The 17,475-nt window shown below is 42.3% G+C and overlaps 2 protein-coding genes across 3 annotated transcripts; one reads left to right on the forward strand and one right to left on the reverse strand.

Moving 5' to 3' along the window:
• Window positions 1-253: 253 nt before the first annotated feature.
• Window positions 254-7,027, reverse strand: mks1 (MKS transition zone complex subunit 1). Of its 2 annotated transcripts, none has more exons than XM_041952552.1 (18): window positions 6,731-7,027; window positions 6,411-6,532; window positions 5,864-5,916; window positions 5,484-5,651; window positions 4,922-5,019; window positions 4,495-4,623; window positions 3,765-3,869; window positions 3,432-3,540; window positions 3,279-3,335; window positions 2,966-3,008; window positions 2,791-2,853; window positions 2,587-2,657; window positions 2,429-2,498; window positions 2,212-2,319; window positions 1,606-1,739; window positions 1,175-1,257; window positions 942-1,039; window positions 254-684 (listed from the first exon to the last, which is right to left on the reverse strand). In XM_041952552.1, the coding sequence occupies exons 1-18, from the start codon at window positions 6,805-6,807 to the stop codon at window positions 512-514; spliced, it is 1,761 nt and encodes a 586-aa protein (XP_041808486.1). In that variant the 5' UTR covers window positions 6,808-7,027; the 3' UTR covers window positions 254-511. The 2 variants fall into 2 exon arrangements, with proteins under 2 accessions (XP_041808486.1, XP_041808487.1); XM_041952553.1 differs by having other exon boundaries at window positions 254-695.
• Window positions 7,028-7,443: 416 nt separating this feature from the next.
• Window positions 7,444-15,485, forward strand: zw10 (zw10 kinetochore protein). The gene is made up of 16 exons (XM_041952469.1): window positions 7,444-7,608; window positions 8,342-8,476; window positions 9,015-9,116; window positions 9,433-9,510; window positions 9,954-10,113; window positions 10,508-10,660; window positions 10,848-11,045; window positions 11,241-11,377; window positions 11,522-11,704; window positions 12,337-12,560; window positions 12,976-13,047; window positions 13,146-13,315; window positions 13,434-13,564; window positions 13,681-13,812; window positions 13,924-14,126; window positions 14,775-15,485. Exons 1-16 carry the CDS (start codon window positions 7,504-7,506, stop codon window positions 14,893-14,895), a joined length of 2,304 nt encoding a protein of 767 aa, XP_041808403.1. The 5' UTR covers window positions 7,444-7,503; the 3' UTR covers window positions 14,896-15,485.
• Window positions 15,486-17,475: the final 1,990 nt, after the last annotated feature.

The raw sequence follows: 17,475 nt of genomic DNA on the forward strand, positions 1-17,475 counted from the left end.
TCACCTCTTCCACACTTTCAGGTCTTACATCAAACCAGCCACATTTACAACCAGTTCTCATTCACATGTCCAATACCACCAACAACATGTCACACCGCTCAGACGCAGGTACCTTTAACAACCTTTAACACAACAACTTAAACAAGTCTAATTTTGTGCAAAATTTGAATGAAAGTAAATTTAATCACAAGGGGAAAATGCACAAAAATAAAAGTTTGATTTGAAATAAAAAAAAGATTATTTTACAGCAAATATGTTTCCAATGGAAAGTATAAAATCCAAAACTAAAACAGTATTTTATTTTCATCAGTGTCTTTCACTCTGGAAATGAGACAGTGACTGTACATAGAATATAATAATTATTAATTATTACAATTCATATTGGCTTTGCTCCTCAGTCGCTCCCACATGAATCTATTTTTACCTCAATTATTACTCCTCCCAACATGTCTTCACAAAGAATAAGTAGCAGTCAGAGCCTGTTTTCTTCTACTTGCTGTTAATGTTGTGTCTATTCTAAACCACACAGTAGTCCAGCGTGTCTCAGACAGTCGGCTGGTCTCGTGTTTTTGCCTCCACTGGCTGTCACACCTATGCAGAGGACTGGACCTGCAGCTGGGAGGTGTTGTTGATGAGATCTCTGGGTAGAGCTTCTCGGGCCTCTTGCATCTTCCTCCTGGCTCTCTGGAAGGCCTCTGACAGAGAAAAAAAAAGACGAAGAAACAATGTAGAGAGAAAATAGTAAAACTACACAGAACAGAACTTTATTTGCTTATTAATATTCATCTTGTAATTTCACTCAAAACAGGCGGAAAACAAAAGTTTTTCTTTGAATGTTTTGACTCCACTCGTCGTGACACAAGGAAAACCTCCTTTCTCATGACCGTAGATCTGTTGCTGCACAGAGTACTGCGTAACTCATCCTGAGTGAGTGTCTTTACCCAGGATGGTGCAAACTGCCCCCTGCTGACTAAATCCTCCCAGCTGGTCAAAAACTTTCTGCCTCCTCTTCTTCAGCATGGCGGCATCGACAAAGGCCCTGAAACACACACAGCATGGACACGTGTGAAGCTACTGCACAGGGAATCGAACTATTTAATAGTGCAGTAACTGATACTAATACATGAAATATTTCACAGAGAGTTTGGACCAAATAATAAGTTAAATAACTCACCTGGCCTGCTGCACACAGTGCAAATTAAAGGTGACACTTCCTGTGGTTTCAGTGCGAAAGCCAAAGCGGCTCAGCCTCTCTCCCTGCAGACACACATGGAAGAACTTTACAGTATTAACACTGTGTGCAGATCATACTTTCAGTTTATTAATGATGTTTTTTATTTTAAAAAATGTATTTTTGTATATTAAAAATAATTAATTGGAGTGGAAGAAATCATCATCACAGTGGAACCAGTTACAGTAAATTAAACTGCAGCTTTTTTGTATTTCTACATTTTTTCTCTCTGCAGGAAAACGTATGTAAACATAAAATCCAGGTGAACCTGTCCATCTTTGAGGGACAAGAAGCAAAAACAAGAAGACAATGAGCTTAAACTGTCCATGTCCGCTCTTCATCTCCACCGAGCTTCCACTGAGGCTTGAGCCCACCTTGAAGGTCCCCGGGACTCTGACGTAGCTGAGGTCCTCAAGCTCCGGGGAGCCTCCGATGAAGAAGCGCCTCAGTGCAGAGACCGTCCCCGTCTGAAGGGGTCTCCACGTATGGCATGTTACTGTATGTTTACCTGGAAAACACAGAAGTAAACACGTGCACACACACACACACACACACACACACACACACACACACACAAAACAAACATAAAACAAACATAAAACAGGTAGGTACGCAGGTAAATAAGGCCAAGGGCTTAATTTACAAAACAAAAAATTAAATTGAAAAGTATCTTTTGTACATGTTAATTAGAGCCTGAAAAGTGGGTTGATTAATCAATTACTAGAGCAACAACATATCAACTGTAACTATTTTTAATCAATCAATCATTTTAGACATTTTTCAAGCACTAATGCCAAACATTTGTTGCTTCCAGCTTCTAAAATGTCAGAAAATTGCTGCTTTGTGTCATTTCCACTGTGTTCTGACCTTTTCCAGAAAAATCTACAAATCAACGACGGGCAATAATAATCAGCAGATTAATGAGTAATGAAAATAACTGTTGGCTGCAGCCCAGCAGCTCTGCAGCGTGCACAGCATACCAGGCATGACAGGAAAAAGCAGATAGCCGTAGCCTTCAGTCCGATAGCGCTGCCATGAGTCCAGAGACAGAACCTTGAAGTAGAGCACTGGCCACTGAGGAATTGACTCTGAAACCAGGAGAAAACTCACATGTCAGTCTAAACTCTCAAATCATCAGTGTATCATTAAAATCAACAAAATCTCTCAAACACACGATCCTGTGTGGCTGATACTAACCCTCGCTCTCCTTTTCACACATGTAGAAAGCCTCAAAGCTGAAGGGGTAACTGAAGAAAGCAACATTTTCCTGTTGGCAGAGAGAACGTTGAGGGTTTAACAGACCTCGGCAGCCGTGCTCTGAAGCTGACCACCTGACAACTGAACAGTCAACACACCTGCCCCAATGTTTTGGTCCTGCAGGTCTGGGTAACACCTGAGAGAGACTGAAATGGCAAACTGGACCAATCTTCAAACAAACCAGAGCAAAACGAGATGAAGAGTTAAATTTCATTTAGTTTAATAATTTCAAAATGTCTAACAACACAGAAGAATCACAATGTAAATATATATATATATATATATATATATATGTGACTCACTGTTGGGCAGTTCCATGAAGAAGTGAATGTATAAGTTATCATATTCAAAACCTTTGGCTGCGACTGAGTGAAGAGAAGAAGAAGAAGAAGAAGAAGAAGAAGAAGAGATTTAAATACCAGTGACTGACATTGTCTAAATTTATGAAGCAGTGAAGACCACAGCTTTCCTGCTCACCTATCTCTCCATTCATCAGGTAACGCAGAACACCCACAGGAGGCTGAGGGGGAGACTCACAGTCAGTGCAAAGCCAAATACACCAAAATGAAAAGTGTTAGTTACCAAATTTACCGTTTTGTTTTTAGTCCAGCAATATTTTACTGATATTGACATTTTTCAAGGAAAAGTACAAATGTGTTGGTTTGAGAGGATTTGCAGCTTTTTGTTGTCGTACATGAGAGTAAACTGAATATCTTTGGGTTTTGGACTGTTCTTTCTGAATGTGTAACCGTGGCCTCTGGGCACAGTGATAGTTTGTTAAAGGACTAACCATTTCAAAGTCCTGTCCAACGAGGCTGTTGAGGTACTCCTTGTGTCGTACATACAGCTAGAAACAGAAGAGAATACTCAGTACATGAACACTGAAAGTTATACTCTTCAGCTCTGCTCTGGGCTGCAGGAACTGTGACAGAGATGAACCCACGTCTTTGTACATGTTCTGCTCCCTCTCCTGTTCCTCTGGCTTCATGGCTTTGGATACATTCTCCACAGTGAGACGCCAAACTTCTCTCTTCTCCCCATCTGTCACAATCCTGCACAGAAAAACAGAAACACACAGTCAGCCTGGTTTTCTTTTCATTTGTCCAAAAACATTCATCCCTTCTTTATCCTAAAAATAATCTGTCCAATATTTGCTGAGATGTTTCAGTCTCAGCCAAAGCGGTGAACTTTCAGTCGCTGGTGTGGCTACAAATTCAGGTCATACAGATGTTTTACAGATGTCTGCTGATATGAGACAGACATGATGTGAACTTGCCTGTAGGGCTCTTTGCCTTTGTTGAAGTCAGGTTTTATAATGACTGTTCCGCTGCCATCTGTTTTTATGGTCACCAGCAAACATTCATTCTCCTTCTGGCCCAGCCTGAGAAAGCAGACGCACAGAGAAAATCACAAGTGAACCAAACGTTCACTGTTAGATCTTAATTTACGCTGCCAATGAAACCTGCCAGTAGCAAATCTTCCTTCAATTAGTCAATTTCTGCAAGACTTACCTCCTAAACGTCATAATAGGACCTTTTATTCTGAATATTGGATCTTATACAACATTTCATTCATTTACATCCATATGCTGGTGGTCACACCACATCTGGAGGTGGTCTCACTCACACTGCTGTCAGATGTCAGTAAAAATTAAAGCTGCACAGTACGACGACATTCTTATGGGGAAGAAATTGTGTTGAAAGGTCGGCTAACTCAGCTGCTTCCCACTATCACAGACTGCTGTCAAAAAGCTACAAATGAGCCCATCCTCTGCAAAGGGAAAGAAGCAGCCTATACAGCAACACTGCTGCCCACCTGAGACACACCACGTTTAACGACAAGTCCGACAGCACCACCTACATAAGCTACATACGGAGGTTTGCTCACAATCTGGGCAGAATCAAGAGATCAGGAATGTTAACGTCGCAGCTGGAAACTGATGGATGAGTCTGTTGCTGAGTCAACATGTGACAATAAAGACTGAACTGATGGGAATTGTGTCTTACCTTCCAGGGGGACTCAGGTCTCCCATGATGTGCATGGTCTGCATGGTACTATTCACCACATGACTGCTCTTCACAAACTCCTCTGTGGGCTCCCAGTTGATGATCTTTGTCTTAGGGATACTACAATCCCTGCAAAATATGCCAGACTATCCTATCACACGGCTGTTCAAAACATAAAACACTAAATGTGCTGTCTTTGAGGATTAATGAGCATCATTTGGATGAATGTTTGTCAGTGAAGTCTGATCCTAACTGCAGTGTGTTTACACAAATTAATGCAAGTCCTGTAAGTTCCACAGACAGAAAGTTTGTTACAAGGGGAGACTAATGAGATGCATTTTGAGAATTGGCAAACAGAGTACAGAATTTCCCCATGGAAGGCTGGGTGATCAATCCTTTCAGATGATTTAGCTGCTGTTTCACCTACATTGTGCGTCTGTCCTGCCGTCTGTGCCTCACGCTGGCCATCCTTTCAGCCAGGAATGTGGGGCTGGATGTGGTTGCAGTCAATAATTCGGTCGAGTGCTGTTTTCAGGATAAAAAACAAAGAGCCATTTACTAAAACAGCTACAGACAAGAATTGTAGAATTTGAGGTTTTACATTAATTTAATTCAATTTGAGTCATTTTCTCTTTTCCATATTGACTCAAAAGACACAGAGCAATGCCTTAAACAGAGCGAGTTCCACCTCTACACTGATTAATTCAGTGAAGGTAGATGTGAACATGGCAGTAAGTGTGTCTGCTTTCATGACATGACACAGTCTTTGTTGAATGCAGCAGCTTTATGTAAGCAGACAACTTGTTTTCAGTCTTAATCTGCTGTTGCTGTGTAGTATTTTAACATACTTCATAACAAGATATTAATTTGAAGGTACTTCAGCAACAATGATCTCATGGCACCAAGGACTGTGCTAAATAAATAAACATAACACTGTCATGTGAATTATTGAATGACTGTGTTGACATTGCAGATGTAGCCTAACCTACCAGTTGGTGGACTGGGAGACAGTCTGTGAAGCGGTCGTGATCAGTGTATGTGAAAATTCGGTGATTTCGTCGGCCCTTGGTCTTGTTCAAGGCTTTGACTTCTGTGTGGTACTGACGGTCCAGAGGGGTCTGACATGCCGCCTCATTCTGGAACAGCTCCATCTCATACTGGGACCACAGATAAAGAAACATGGTGAGGAGATGGGCTTCATCAACAGGACAAACTTTTTATTGCAAGGAAACAGAAAATAAAAACTAACTCGCAAAGTTAGTTTTAACTCCTGGCCTTTAAGCTGTTTTCTTGTTCATCTAAAGCACTTTGAGCTAAAGGAAGTTTACCTTTCTAATTTGCTTTGAGGTGAAGGTACTAAAAACTCTACCTGACTGAAGAGTTTCTCCTGCCAGCCCACCACTAGCTCCTCCTCATTATCACCTGTGAGAGAGTAACAGATATGTCGAGTTATTAAAATATGCTTTGAAGGAAACATCCACACTCAAACATGCAAATTATACACAATGCTTGTTACGTTCATGTGCCAGGTCTGTTTCAATGGCACGTACTACTTTCTGTAAACAACATAACCACTCCTTGTCCATCGGCAACCCAAACAGCCAATTACTCACACATTCAAGACATTATGTGCTTTGAGTAAGAAGCACAGTGTATTATAAACTTAAAAGTATTTACTATCAGTTGCCAGAAAAAGCTCCGCTGAGAATGAAACCAACAAATCCTGAAAGGTTTGAAAGTCAAGCATTAAAATGTAGAAAATCAAAATCTCACTAAAGATCAGGAGCAAAGGAGGGAAACTGGTTTAAAGTGGTGGAACGTATTAAGATAACTTCATATGAACAAGTGAAAATTATCAGACTACCCAGCAGTGTGTTCTCCCTCTGACCTTCTCCCTGCAGTAGAAATAACTGTACCTGTCTGGCCTTGTGAGGTGAGGGTTTCCAGTTCAATGGCTCCTCTGTCTTGCTGGGACAGAACTTGCTGCTGGAGGTGCAGGGAGAGGGCTGCTGTGGAGGTCACCCTCTCTATGCGAACCCTAAAGTAGGGAAACAAATGGACACCTTGTTGAACTAAAGTCCAGAGACTGGGAAAGCTCACCACGAGGTGTGCAGAAGCAGAGTCTTACACTGTGAACTCACCCACCCTTCTGGGTAATGTTAGCGCATTACAGTTTTGTGGCTAAGCTAACATTAATCAGCTACGTTACCTAGCCATGTTACCATCAGCTACTTACTTTATTCTCAGGTTTTTGACAACATCCCGGGACCGAAACACGGCTTCTCCGGTGTCTGTGTTCCAACAGTCTGCCATTAATATTAAAGTTAGTAAGCAAACATCCGCGAAAAGCTATGAGATTGATGTTAGCTAGCACCTTTGTTAGCTAACGGGTAGAACACATCCAGTTTTTTGTCTTTTGTACACTTGGCTTGCAATTTATTAGCTAACGCAAATGCACCAATGTCAGCGAAGAAACCGCTGATGATGTTTGTAACAGACACCACACGAAGCTAACACGCTTGCAGTCAACTTATCACACGGCGAATAGATAGTTTACGTTGCCATAGAGATGCTGTAGTTTTTCTTCCTCTTAATTAGGCGGTTCGCAAAAAATCTTACTCGAGCATTACCGCCACCTATTGAACTGGAGTCTGCAGCAGTGGCTTGACCAGAACAGATGGAAATACATATAAAAAAAACTACGTTCTTTCTAATAAAGCTAATTTTTAGGTAACCAATCATACGCCTTCCCTTGAAGACTTCGTAATGTAATGTTTTTCTGCTTGTTTGAGCGCTGATCCTAGCGACAGGTCATACACTCCCGTAACATTTGTTGGCGGTAATGATACACTATAGTAGCAATTTTTCGTCAAATGAGAAACGAAGAAGAAGGCAGGAGAGGCGGCTCCAGTTGGCGACATCTCGGAACCAATCAGACAGCCTGGCGGGTCCTGGCTTGTTGTCCTGATCTGTCGCAGTTTACATTAGCTTGTAACGTTATTGTAAAGCATGTCGTCGTTTGTGACTGAAGTGCTCGCCAGCTCAGGCAAACTGGAGAAAGAGGACCTGTCCAGTAAAATAAGCAAGATGTCGCGCAAGGTGGAAGATACAAAGGTAATCCACTAGCTATCTTAGCATTAGCTACGCTAAGTAAAGTTTGAACTAGCTTTAGCTGTTAGCGCCAACACTGAAAGATATGAAACGTCACTGATCCTTTGACCAACATTAGCTATACTTTCGCTGTGCTCCATGAAGTAGCTCTTAGCTGCAAATAAACATTAACTACATCATTAGCTAGTACAGAGCGGACTATCCAGCTAGTTTAAGTGCATTGTCGTTAGCAGGACTGTTAGCTAGCCAGATGCGGAATAAGTAGTGACAGCTGACTACGTGGCTCCATTATATTCAGTAAAAGTACACGTTACAATGTTAATTTTAAACCTTAAGATAAGAACTATATTAGCAGTAACGGACTACCGTTGTCTCACAGTAACGGGAAGTCAGATGAACTTTTCCATTAGTGCCTCTAATAGGCAACACTGACAACCGTTCTCCATAACTGTTCAGTGAACTCATCACAGATAATGTTAAAGCTAAGCGTTGATGCAGAGAATTACAATAATAATAATAATTATAACGAGACCTTAAAACCAATTTAGTATAACCGAAGTCAATGGAAATATATTGTACAATAAATTGAAACTCTAAATAAGCAACTAGTAGAGAGTTATGATATACTTAATGCTTATATTGCGGACAAACTCCTGCAAACAGTCATACTCTAGCTTAAAGCAAAAGGCAAACCTCATTACAGGTATCAATTAACTGTGTTTTCTTTTTTTCATAGGAAGAAGTATGTGACATGATAAATAAGAGGTACACTGACTTCCTGCCTAGTCTTCAAGGATCTGAGGAGCTCATGGTGCAGGTTGATGAGGTCTCCAAAGAAATGGATGTCCTTAAAAACTGTATAGAGACTGAGGTATGTGTGAAACTGTTTCTGTATTGAAACAATATTTAAGACAGGTCCCCTGAAGGAGCAGAACAGACTGGGATCAGTTCTACTTAAGGTGGATTCAGTTTAAGTCAAAAGTTATTTCATGACACTTTACATTTAAAGCAGACCATGAGCTTTAATTTACAGAGATCCAACTATTCCCCCCATGAGCAAGCACTTGTTGACAAGTGTGAGGAAAAAAGTTTAACAGGAAGAAACCTCGAGGAGAACCAGAGTCTGGGTGGTCATTTGCCTCAAGCCCTTGGGTTTAGAGAGAGAGATACAGAGCAATGACAATAATAGCAATAACAGCTATAATAATGAAAGAAATTAGATTAATGATTAAATAGTGTATGTATGCAATAGAGATATGACTATATGTATATAGTAGATGTATGATGGTATATGTACATAATAGCAGTAATGAGTAATAATAGAAGTTTGACAGTATCAGCGGCCGTCATGCAGGACCACTGCAGTGCCGTACTTCTGAACTCTTTGGTGTTTGTGTGTGTGGACGCAGGTGCAGCAGAACATCCACTCAGCTGTGACTGAGTATGCAAAGCTGAAGCAGCAGTTGGAGAAAAATACTATTGTTATAAAAATGCTTGGACACCTAAAAGAGGTACAACATACATGGCAATATATTAAGCAAAATAAAATGGCTCCAATAGCCAGATTATGAACTTATCATGTATTAAATAAAAATTTATTCAAATCATAAGGATGCTAATGTCACTTTCTCAAGAATCCTGTAATTCTGTATATTTGTTTTATTAATTTCTTTCTATATTGAGCTTATAGTGAAAGTTACTTTATGTGTTGGCCATAAATTTAATAAAAGTCTAGCTCTCAAAAATATCTTAGCAAAGAAACTGGTATGTTGAGCATCCTTCACTTAAATGTTTGAATGTTTGTGTTGTGTCTTCTGTGTGACTCAGTTTCACAATGCAATGGAGGAGTTCAAGAAAGCTTTACTGGACAAAAAGTATGTTGATGCAGCCAACCAGCTGGAACGGGTAAGAGCTGCTTACATCATGTCCACATGACGACCTCCACTCTGAACAAGGGCACGGCAGTTAAACCGAAAACTGATGTTATGGTGCACTAACCAGGTTAATTAAGATCCTTCTGTGTGTGTACGGTAAATTTGTTATGGCAGGCTGACAAATAGTCCTGCGATACACCTGAAACCATAAAAAAAAACACATCTCACCCTACCAACAACAAATCACTGTCAGTCAGTGTTGTCTGCTGCTTGGCTTATTTCCAGAAAGAGGAAGTTGTGTCTGCATTTTTTTACCTTCCAGTTTTTTGTGATAGACTTAATCATGTGTGCCCAGGTGAGCTTGGAAAATGCAGTTCTATTCAGTTCAGTCCTATAGCCCGTATGTGTATTTACACTATCCTGGTTTCTTAAGAGCATGTTAACATGTGGATTGATGGGTAATATTACTTTCAGGCGAGGGCCAGTGTGGATTCACTGAAGGGCTGGAAGACTTCCCAGCTGCCGCTGCTCAGCGCTCTCAGCTCTGAGTTAACGGTGCAGAGAGAAAACTTAATTTACCACCTGGGAGACGAATGGAAAGGCCTCGTCATCTGGAGACTACCACCTTCAAAGGGTAGGACTTCCTCAGAAAGCTGGTGTCTCAATGTGTGTGTGTGTGTGTGTGTCAGCTGTGGTACTAATACAACTTCAACATAAAATATTTTCACTTTTCAAATGCAAAAGCATTCGATGTTTTCTTAAAGGCACGGCAGACTTTACTGGGAGTGACTTTTCTTCCTGACAGTGTTTATGTGTAGGTATACATGTGATACTGATCAATGCGGATCAATACTGATCATACAGGGGATTGTATAGCCTGCAAACCAGTTGTCACTAGGTTCTAACCTTTCACCCAGTATTATAGCTGTTTACCTGTTAGCATTTCTTGTTTATATGTTTGAAAACTATGACAGCAGGCCTGTTTGAATGTGAGGCATTAGCAGTGACTGTTGGACATGTACCGCCAGAGCCTGCAGGTCCAAAGTCCTTCCTGAAGGTGGAGCTGAACCTGAGTCATGCCTGCAGTAAAGACGGTGAACCAGAACCATCTGCTCTGCTCTGCTGCGTCCTGCAAGCTCTGGCCATCCAGGGAGACCTTCAGCACAAGATCAAACTCTTCAGTAAGAGCAAGCAACACTACTCCCGCTTAAACGTGCAGTACTTTAATAATCAGAGTGTATTTTTGTACCTTCCAGACACTTCATTCCAGTTAATGTCACATTTGTACCGCAGTAAGACATGTACTGAGCAGGACACATCGTGTCCGAGGTCAGAACCTGCTCAGTCCTGGTTTCTGTTGTCCTCCAGGTCAGGTGCTGTTGAAGAACATGTTGAAGCCGTTGGTGATCTACCCGTCACTGTCAGTGAGGGTGACAGAGCAGCAGGACGAGGGAACCGTCCTGGCCTTACAGTGTTTGGAGGAGAGCCAGGACGAGAGGTCCACTCCTTCACAGGTCTACAGCAAACTGCTCCTGGTGCTGAAGACGCTGCACGCACACCTGCTGGGTACGAACATCATGCTTCAGGCTGCTGAGACTCTCTGTGATTTACAAGCTGATCACAAAGTCTCGTTTAGGGTTCTCATATTCAAACCAGTCAGATCAGCAGAATCATGTGTTTTATTTATTCTCACCTCAAATTTTCCTGAAGGATGACACAGTGAGCTACAGAACGGTGAATCCAATGTTTGTTGTTTTTCAGACGTATCCATTGGTGATAAAAAGCTCTCGGCCATCTTGGGTGAAATGATTTGGGAGGAGATTTCCCAGTGCATCATCCATGACTGTCTGCTGTACTCCATTCCCACCAACAGCAGCCAGCTGGAGAAATACAACACAGTATGGAACAGATGTTGCATCACTTATAGATGAAGATTGTTTCGTTTTCTTGCTCTTAGAGTTTGTTTTAGTCTGCATGACGCTCGTGTCTGCAGGTGAGAATAACATTATTTATGAGTGTATTATCTGTCGTGCGTGTTCCAGGTGATCAAGGAAACCGAGGAGTTTGAGAAGTCTCTGAAAGAGATGGAGTTTCTGCAGGGTGATTCCACAGACCTGCTCAAATATGCCAGAAATGTCAACTGTCACTTTGCCAGCAAGAAGTGCAAAGATGTCATCGTGGCAGCCCGCAAACTGATGACCTCCAAGATGCACAACACTGTCAAGGTACATGTGAGCCGCAGCTGGGTGTCTCCAAGTCCTCAGCCTCGAGACCTGTTCTCTCCTAAAAGTGAATCATGAATCAATCATCAAGTCCTACTGTGAAATCACAAGTCTCTGGTTCTCAAGTTTAACACAACCCTCACTTTTCCAAAATAACGTGTTCTCATATTTGTGCACTTCTGGTGTTTAGTCCTCATCTTTGTGCTTTTAAGATGCTGTCAACATAATCGTGTGACAGGACGTGTATTAAATGTTTGGACTGTCTGCTGCACTTCATGCAGGGGCAGCTGTAACCGAGACTCGAACCCAGACAGGCTGGGTCCATGTTATGTTCATTATACTACTGTAGTTTATACATTAAAACAGGAGTTGGACAAAATATCTGCAACTCTTACATAATAGAAATATATTTGTATGAATAATGATGTAATTATCTCCACTGCAGCTGCGCCAGAAAACCTAAAATAATCCCAAAAATACCTCGAGCATGTGGCACCAAACTGGTGGCTAAGAATGGCCACAGTTGGATCAGATTGTGCTCTACTGCAGTCCAGTTTTACATGTCCCCCCCCCCCCCAAATCTTCAGCTTTTCATTTAGCTGCTTCCACACTTCTCTTCAACCGTGCTCTGCTAGATCACACCAGACTACAAGCTGCGTCTCCCCAAGCTGCCCCCTCCAGGTGGGGAGGTGAAGGTGAAGCCAGACAGCACAAAGGAGGAGATGGTGATGGAGAACACGAAGCGGCTGTCTGCGTGGAGTCTGTGCCTGCCAGCCTGTCGCATCAGTGAGTCCGTGCAGCAGCTGATGGAGCTGGCTCTGAACACCCTGTGTGAAGCTGTTGGAAGCTCCACACAATGGTATGTTACAGTATTCACAGGACTAACCGTCGTCTGTACTGAACTACTGTGTCAGTCCTGACCTTTACACCCCGTTTACACCTGGTCTCAAGATGAGATCTGTATCCAGATAACAAATGGTCTGATCCCGCCTTTGAGTTTACACCTGGTGTTTTTAATGTGTTCTTGTCGTGCTCATTGCCAGCATGTTGCACAGATTGAGATCTGAACACAATGTGAGCCAGACTCCCTCAGTGGTCAGACAGATCCGATCACGACACAGTTCCAAACCTGCGTTAACGTGTTTTTCCTTCTCCAGATACGGATCACATTTTAATAGCAGCTGTAAATGGGGTGTTAGACCAGGCTGAGTCAGACTTCACTGGTCCTGTAGTTTGTGTAATGATGCATCTCTGTGATCTTTTCTTCCTCTCAGTGCATTACAACTCTTCTTCACTGTGAGAAACATCTTCCAGCTGTTCTATGACGTCGTACCGACGTACCACAAGTAAGTTTTTACATCATGTGACACAGAGCAGGTCGAACCAGCACGTTTCTCCTGGAGGGGTAAATGGTTGCGTCTTGTTTTTCTGCTGCTCTGTTTAGGGAGAACCTGCTCAAGTTCCCTCACCTGGCTGCCATCCAGCACAACAACTGCATGTACCTGGCCCACCACCTGCTCACCCTGGGCCACCATTTCAGAGCCCACCTGCCGCAGCCCCTCAGCGAAGGCGTTGCAACCTTTGTTGACATGGTGCCTGGATTCAGGAAACTGGGTAAACAAACAGCTCTGCAACTGTCAACCACATCGACATGAAATACATACAGAGCATTAACATCTAATCTGCGTGTTGCCTCAAACAAGCCGAGCACCCTTCGCTCTTCCTCCTCCAGGTGCGCAGTGCTTCTTAGCACAGATGAACGTTCAGAGAGCTGAACTGTTGGAGAGACTTTCCACCGCTCACAACTTCTGCAACCTGGATGACGAAGACAACTACACTGCAGCCAGTAAAGCAGTGAGACAGGTGAGAGGATGATGATGCATCATAAATGTGGTGACTCAGCTCAGCTGCGTCAGTCTCATTTTTTTCATCCGTGCTGCTTCTCACTCCGACCGTCATCACCTGTTTGCTGACTGCAGGTCATCCATCAGCTGAAGCAGTTGGGAACAGTGTGGCAGGATGTGCTACCAGTCAGCATCTACTGTAAAGCCATGGGCAACCTGCTCAACACAGCCATCACAGAGCTCATCGCCAAAATCATGATGCTGGAGGTTTGTCTGTTTTTCCATCGTGGCTCCTCTGCATGAACCTGCGACTTGTTACTGCGGCAACATCACGAGTCCACGCTGTTACGTCATCAAGGATTTTATTTGCGTCTGCAGGATATTTCTTCAGAGGATGGGGAGCACCTCCACACTCTGTGCCAGACCATAATCGAGGAGGGCCCGCTGGTCTTCATTCCTCTGGCTGAGGAGAAGAAGAACAGGAAATATCAGGAGGAGGTGCCTCTCTATGTGAAGAAGTGGAGTACCTTCAAGGAGCTGGTCATCGTGCTGAGAGCCAACCTGCAGGAGATCGTCGACAGGTGAGAAGGAAACTTAAAGAAACAATATTCAGATGATCTATCAGTTAGTTACAAAAAGCTATAAAGGAGCTGCGGTTAGTTGCTTTATCATATTTATTTCCCCCTCTGCTCCAAAACTGACCTCCAGCAGGATGAATGATGGGATTTGTTCAATAATAGATTCAGTACGCTGGTTTCACGGAGTGCTGTGGTTTGAAAATTGATGGTTATCAGACAATGGAAATGAATTTATTTACATACAGCATGTAGTTCTACTGGAAAAACCTGATCCTACCATGAAAGTGTTATTTGAAAATGTGGGGTATGAATTTTGTGAAATTGTTATTCGTCTTCTGTTTCCATTTCTTTAAGGATCATTGTAACTGATAAGTGTGTTATACTGTGAAGGCCTAATATTTTCTGAGATGTTTTCATACCATGGTAATCTCATCCCAGTCGATGAAGAATGGACTGGATTGTTGCATTTGTGTTGATGTAACTTTAAAGATTGTCTTTAATGTGAATCAAACTCCAAAAACACAGATATTAAACCACCGTGTCGTCATGCTGAGTCTTCCTCGTGAACAGTAAACACACTTCAGGGCGTCTGGTCACATCATTCTATTGATGCGCGCGATCGGCTGATTCTCCTGTGCTTCCTCTCCACAGGTGGGCTGACGGTAAAGGTCCGCTGGCGCTGGAGTTCTCCAGTTCGGAGGTGAAGAATCTGATCCGGGCCTTGTTCCAGAATACAGAGAGGAGAGCTGTAGCTCTGACCAAAATCAAATAGATGCTCGGAGCAAACCGGCATCAAAGATGAGACTGTAGCACTTTCCCCTCCGAGGAGAAATTATACTTCATTTCCATTTTCTTCAGTATATTCACGTCCATGTATGTCGGTTGAACAGTTCGTCACAGAGGAATAGCTGCACTGTCTGAGTCACGGGGGTCTAAGCTGGTTGTGATCAGTCTGCAGATCTTCCTTCTCAGACTGCGATTAGTCCTGCAGAGATTACACGACGGCTTCTTCACATCAGTCGTATAGATTTGAGGGTTTAACACTACAAAGCCAGCTGAGATCGTGTAACCAGCGGCCTGCCATCTGCTGACATGTGATGTCTCATGCTGAGTTAACTTCACTGCACATTGTTCATCAGACTTCATCTGCAGCTTCTCTCAGAGGTCCCAGCTGTTCTGTTCTGTACTGATGACTTTTTGCTGATGTGTGTTTGAACCTGATGCCTCTGAATGACTCTCAGCTCTAACAAAGATGGTCTGGACCTGCAGCTCTTGTTGAGAATCTTCTTGTACAAGCTCTTCAACTGAACTCTTCTATAATGTATTTATTACTGACCCAAATAAACCAAAAGATTCAGCTTTTCACAACCTTATCCAAACAGTTTGTGATGAATGTGATGGTGGTCGGGTGGCAGGGTACGCCACCTTGCCAGTAAATGATGTTTTTGATGCTGTTAGGAAGAAATTGAACCTACCCGCACTTTAACCATTACTGTGGTCTGGGGTTCAAGCTCTGGCTCCTGTTATCCACAGTTTCCTTGAGCAAGACACTGAGCAGTATCAGTTTGACATTTTGGGAAGCAGTCCTGTTTGCATCCTTGCTGACATCGATGACCTAGAGATCAATACTGCTCTACGAAGCTCGAGCCAGGAGAATCTTAGCTTAGCATAAAAGCTGGAAACCAGGAAACGGCTGAACGTCACCACATAACGAGGTACAACATGTCAGTTAGTGAGCTTTAGAGGTGCCGGACAGAACCGAACTGTTTCCAGTCTTTATGCTAGGTTGAGCCTCTCTGGTAGCTTCATAATGTGTCTGAGTGTTACTGAGCTCACCTGACTCTCAGTAAGAAAGAAAGTAAAACTTTCTGAAAGCGTTAAATGATTTCACTGAAGGGATAATACTGAAAACACAGATCGGAGTTCTGGTTTGTGACATAGTGACATCAAAAAGGTGCATACAGCTGTCCTGAATAGTCCTGCTGATCCAGATTGATGTGTAAATGTCACCACGATGAAGTGACCGATGGTCTGTTGACACTAAGCCGCACCGCTTTGCTCTGAGGGAGGAGACAAACAGCTGGACGGTCACACAGCCGCTCCTCACCATCACCTCCTTCATCTGCTCAAACTTCAACGAGGAAGTGAAGCTGTGGCTGCAGCTGTTTTCATCTGGAGCGATGCCCTGCAGAGGTATGTGATTCATCTCTGCTCGTTATGATGTTTTCAGCACAGGTGTTACATTCAGAAGAGAGATTAGAAAAAATATTAGATAATTATCTTGTTTTGTGTGGCCATCTTTACTGTTCCCACTGTATCTTGGTGTGTATTAGTGTATTATTTTAACAGTTGACTAATCAGAGCTCAATGAGATGTCTGCAGATGTTTTTATTTAATCTAATAGTCCAAAACTGCAGTAATCATTTTCCAGTGATCTGAGAGCAGATCCTCTCACTGGAGAAGCAGACATCAGGCGGCACATTTATACACAAATAGTCTGCGATGAATTTTCTAACAATCAAACAACTTATTGTTTTCTGATCTGATTGAGAGCATTTTAGTGGCTACACAAAAAGAGGTCTGAATATGCTAAATGTAAAAATTTGTATATAAATATGAATTTTTGTTGTTAAAATGAAGCAGCTCTTTCAAAAAAGTTTCTATTTTCCCAATGATTAGTTCTCAATTACGTTTTTTTTTCCAGGGGACTTTGTTAGACTTGACAGCTCACTGAAGCTTTTGCTCCAGCAGTTAGTGTTTTATTTTTATCACAGTATTATTATTGTCACTGTAGATCTCTAATCTGAAGGTAATTTTATTTCCTACCTGCTGTTGTTGTGCAGGGGACATTAATGAGAGTAACAGATGAGCCTGATGTGAAGTGAGTGTGTTCAAGCTCACACTGGCGTCCATAATGAATAATATAATAAACTTTATTTGTATGGCACCTTTCATACATGAATTGCAGCTCAACGTGCTTTCATATACAAATAAATATTTATGCATATTTCTACATAAATGTTCTTTCTTTCTTGCCACTCATCTTCTGCATGTCAGGAGATAGAAAGTCACTGCACCCACACATGGATCCAGCTATCATCTGAAAACAGATTCAGAATAGAAGGATATTCATGCTGTAGTTGAGTCTTTAGTTCCTTCTCTAAGAGGTTTATCTCAGTAAGCCCAGAACTTATTGTTCAAACATTTTCACGGGAGACAAGTGAACTCACCACGGTTCATTTGGCCACATCTGGACAATACTTCCTCTAAGCCTTCTGCCAAATACAGTCAGTAATCTTTCCAAATCCATTGCGTTCTTTGCTGTTTCTCTGATTAATTTTGAGGATTAGTG

This window comes from Chelmon rostratus, chromosome 14 (genome assembly GCF_017976325.1).
Source record: "Chelmon rostratus isolate fCheRos1 chromosome 14, fCheRos1.pri, whole genome shotgun sequence".
NCBI lineage: Eukaryota > Metazoa > Chordata > Actinopteri > Chaetodontiformes > Chaetodontidae > Chelmon > Chelmon rostratus.

Coding starts and splice junctions, on each gene's coding strand:
- mks1 (XM_041952552.1), bottom strand. CDS start 6,807: ATGGCAGACTGTTGGAACACAGACACCGGAGAAGCCGTGTTTCGGTCC. Junction 5,917..6,410: donor CACCTCACAAGGCCAGACAG/GTACAGTTATTT, acceptor ACTCTCTCACAG/GTGATAATGAGGAGGAGCTA. Junction 685..941: donor GGCAGTTTGCACCATCCTGG/GTAAAGACACTC, acceptor GAGGCCTTCCAG/AGAGCCAGGAGGAAGATGCA.
- zw10 (XM_041952469.1), top strand. CDS start 7,504: ATGTCGTCGTTTGTGACTGAAGTGCTCGCCAGCTCAGGCAAACTGGAG. Junction 9,117..9,432: donor TGCTTGGACACCTAAAAGAG/GTACAACATACA, acceptor TGTGTGACTCAG/TTTCACAATGCAATGGAGGA. Junction 11,046..11,240: donor GCTGCACGCACACCTGCTGG/GTACGAACATCA, acceptor GTTGTTTTTCAG/ACGTATCCATTGGTGATAAA.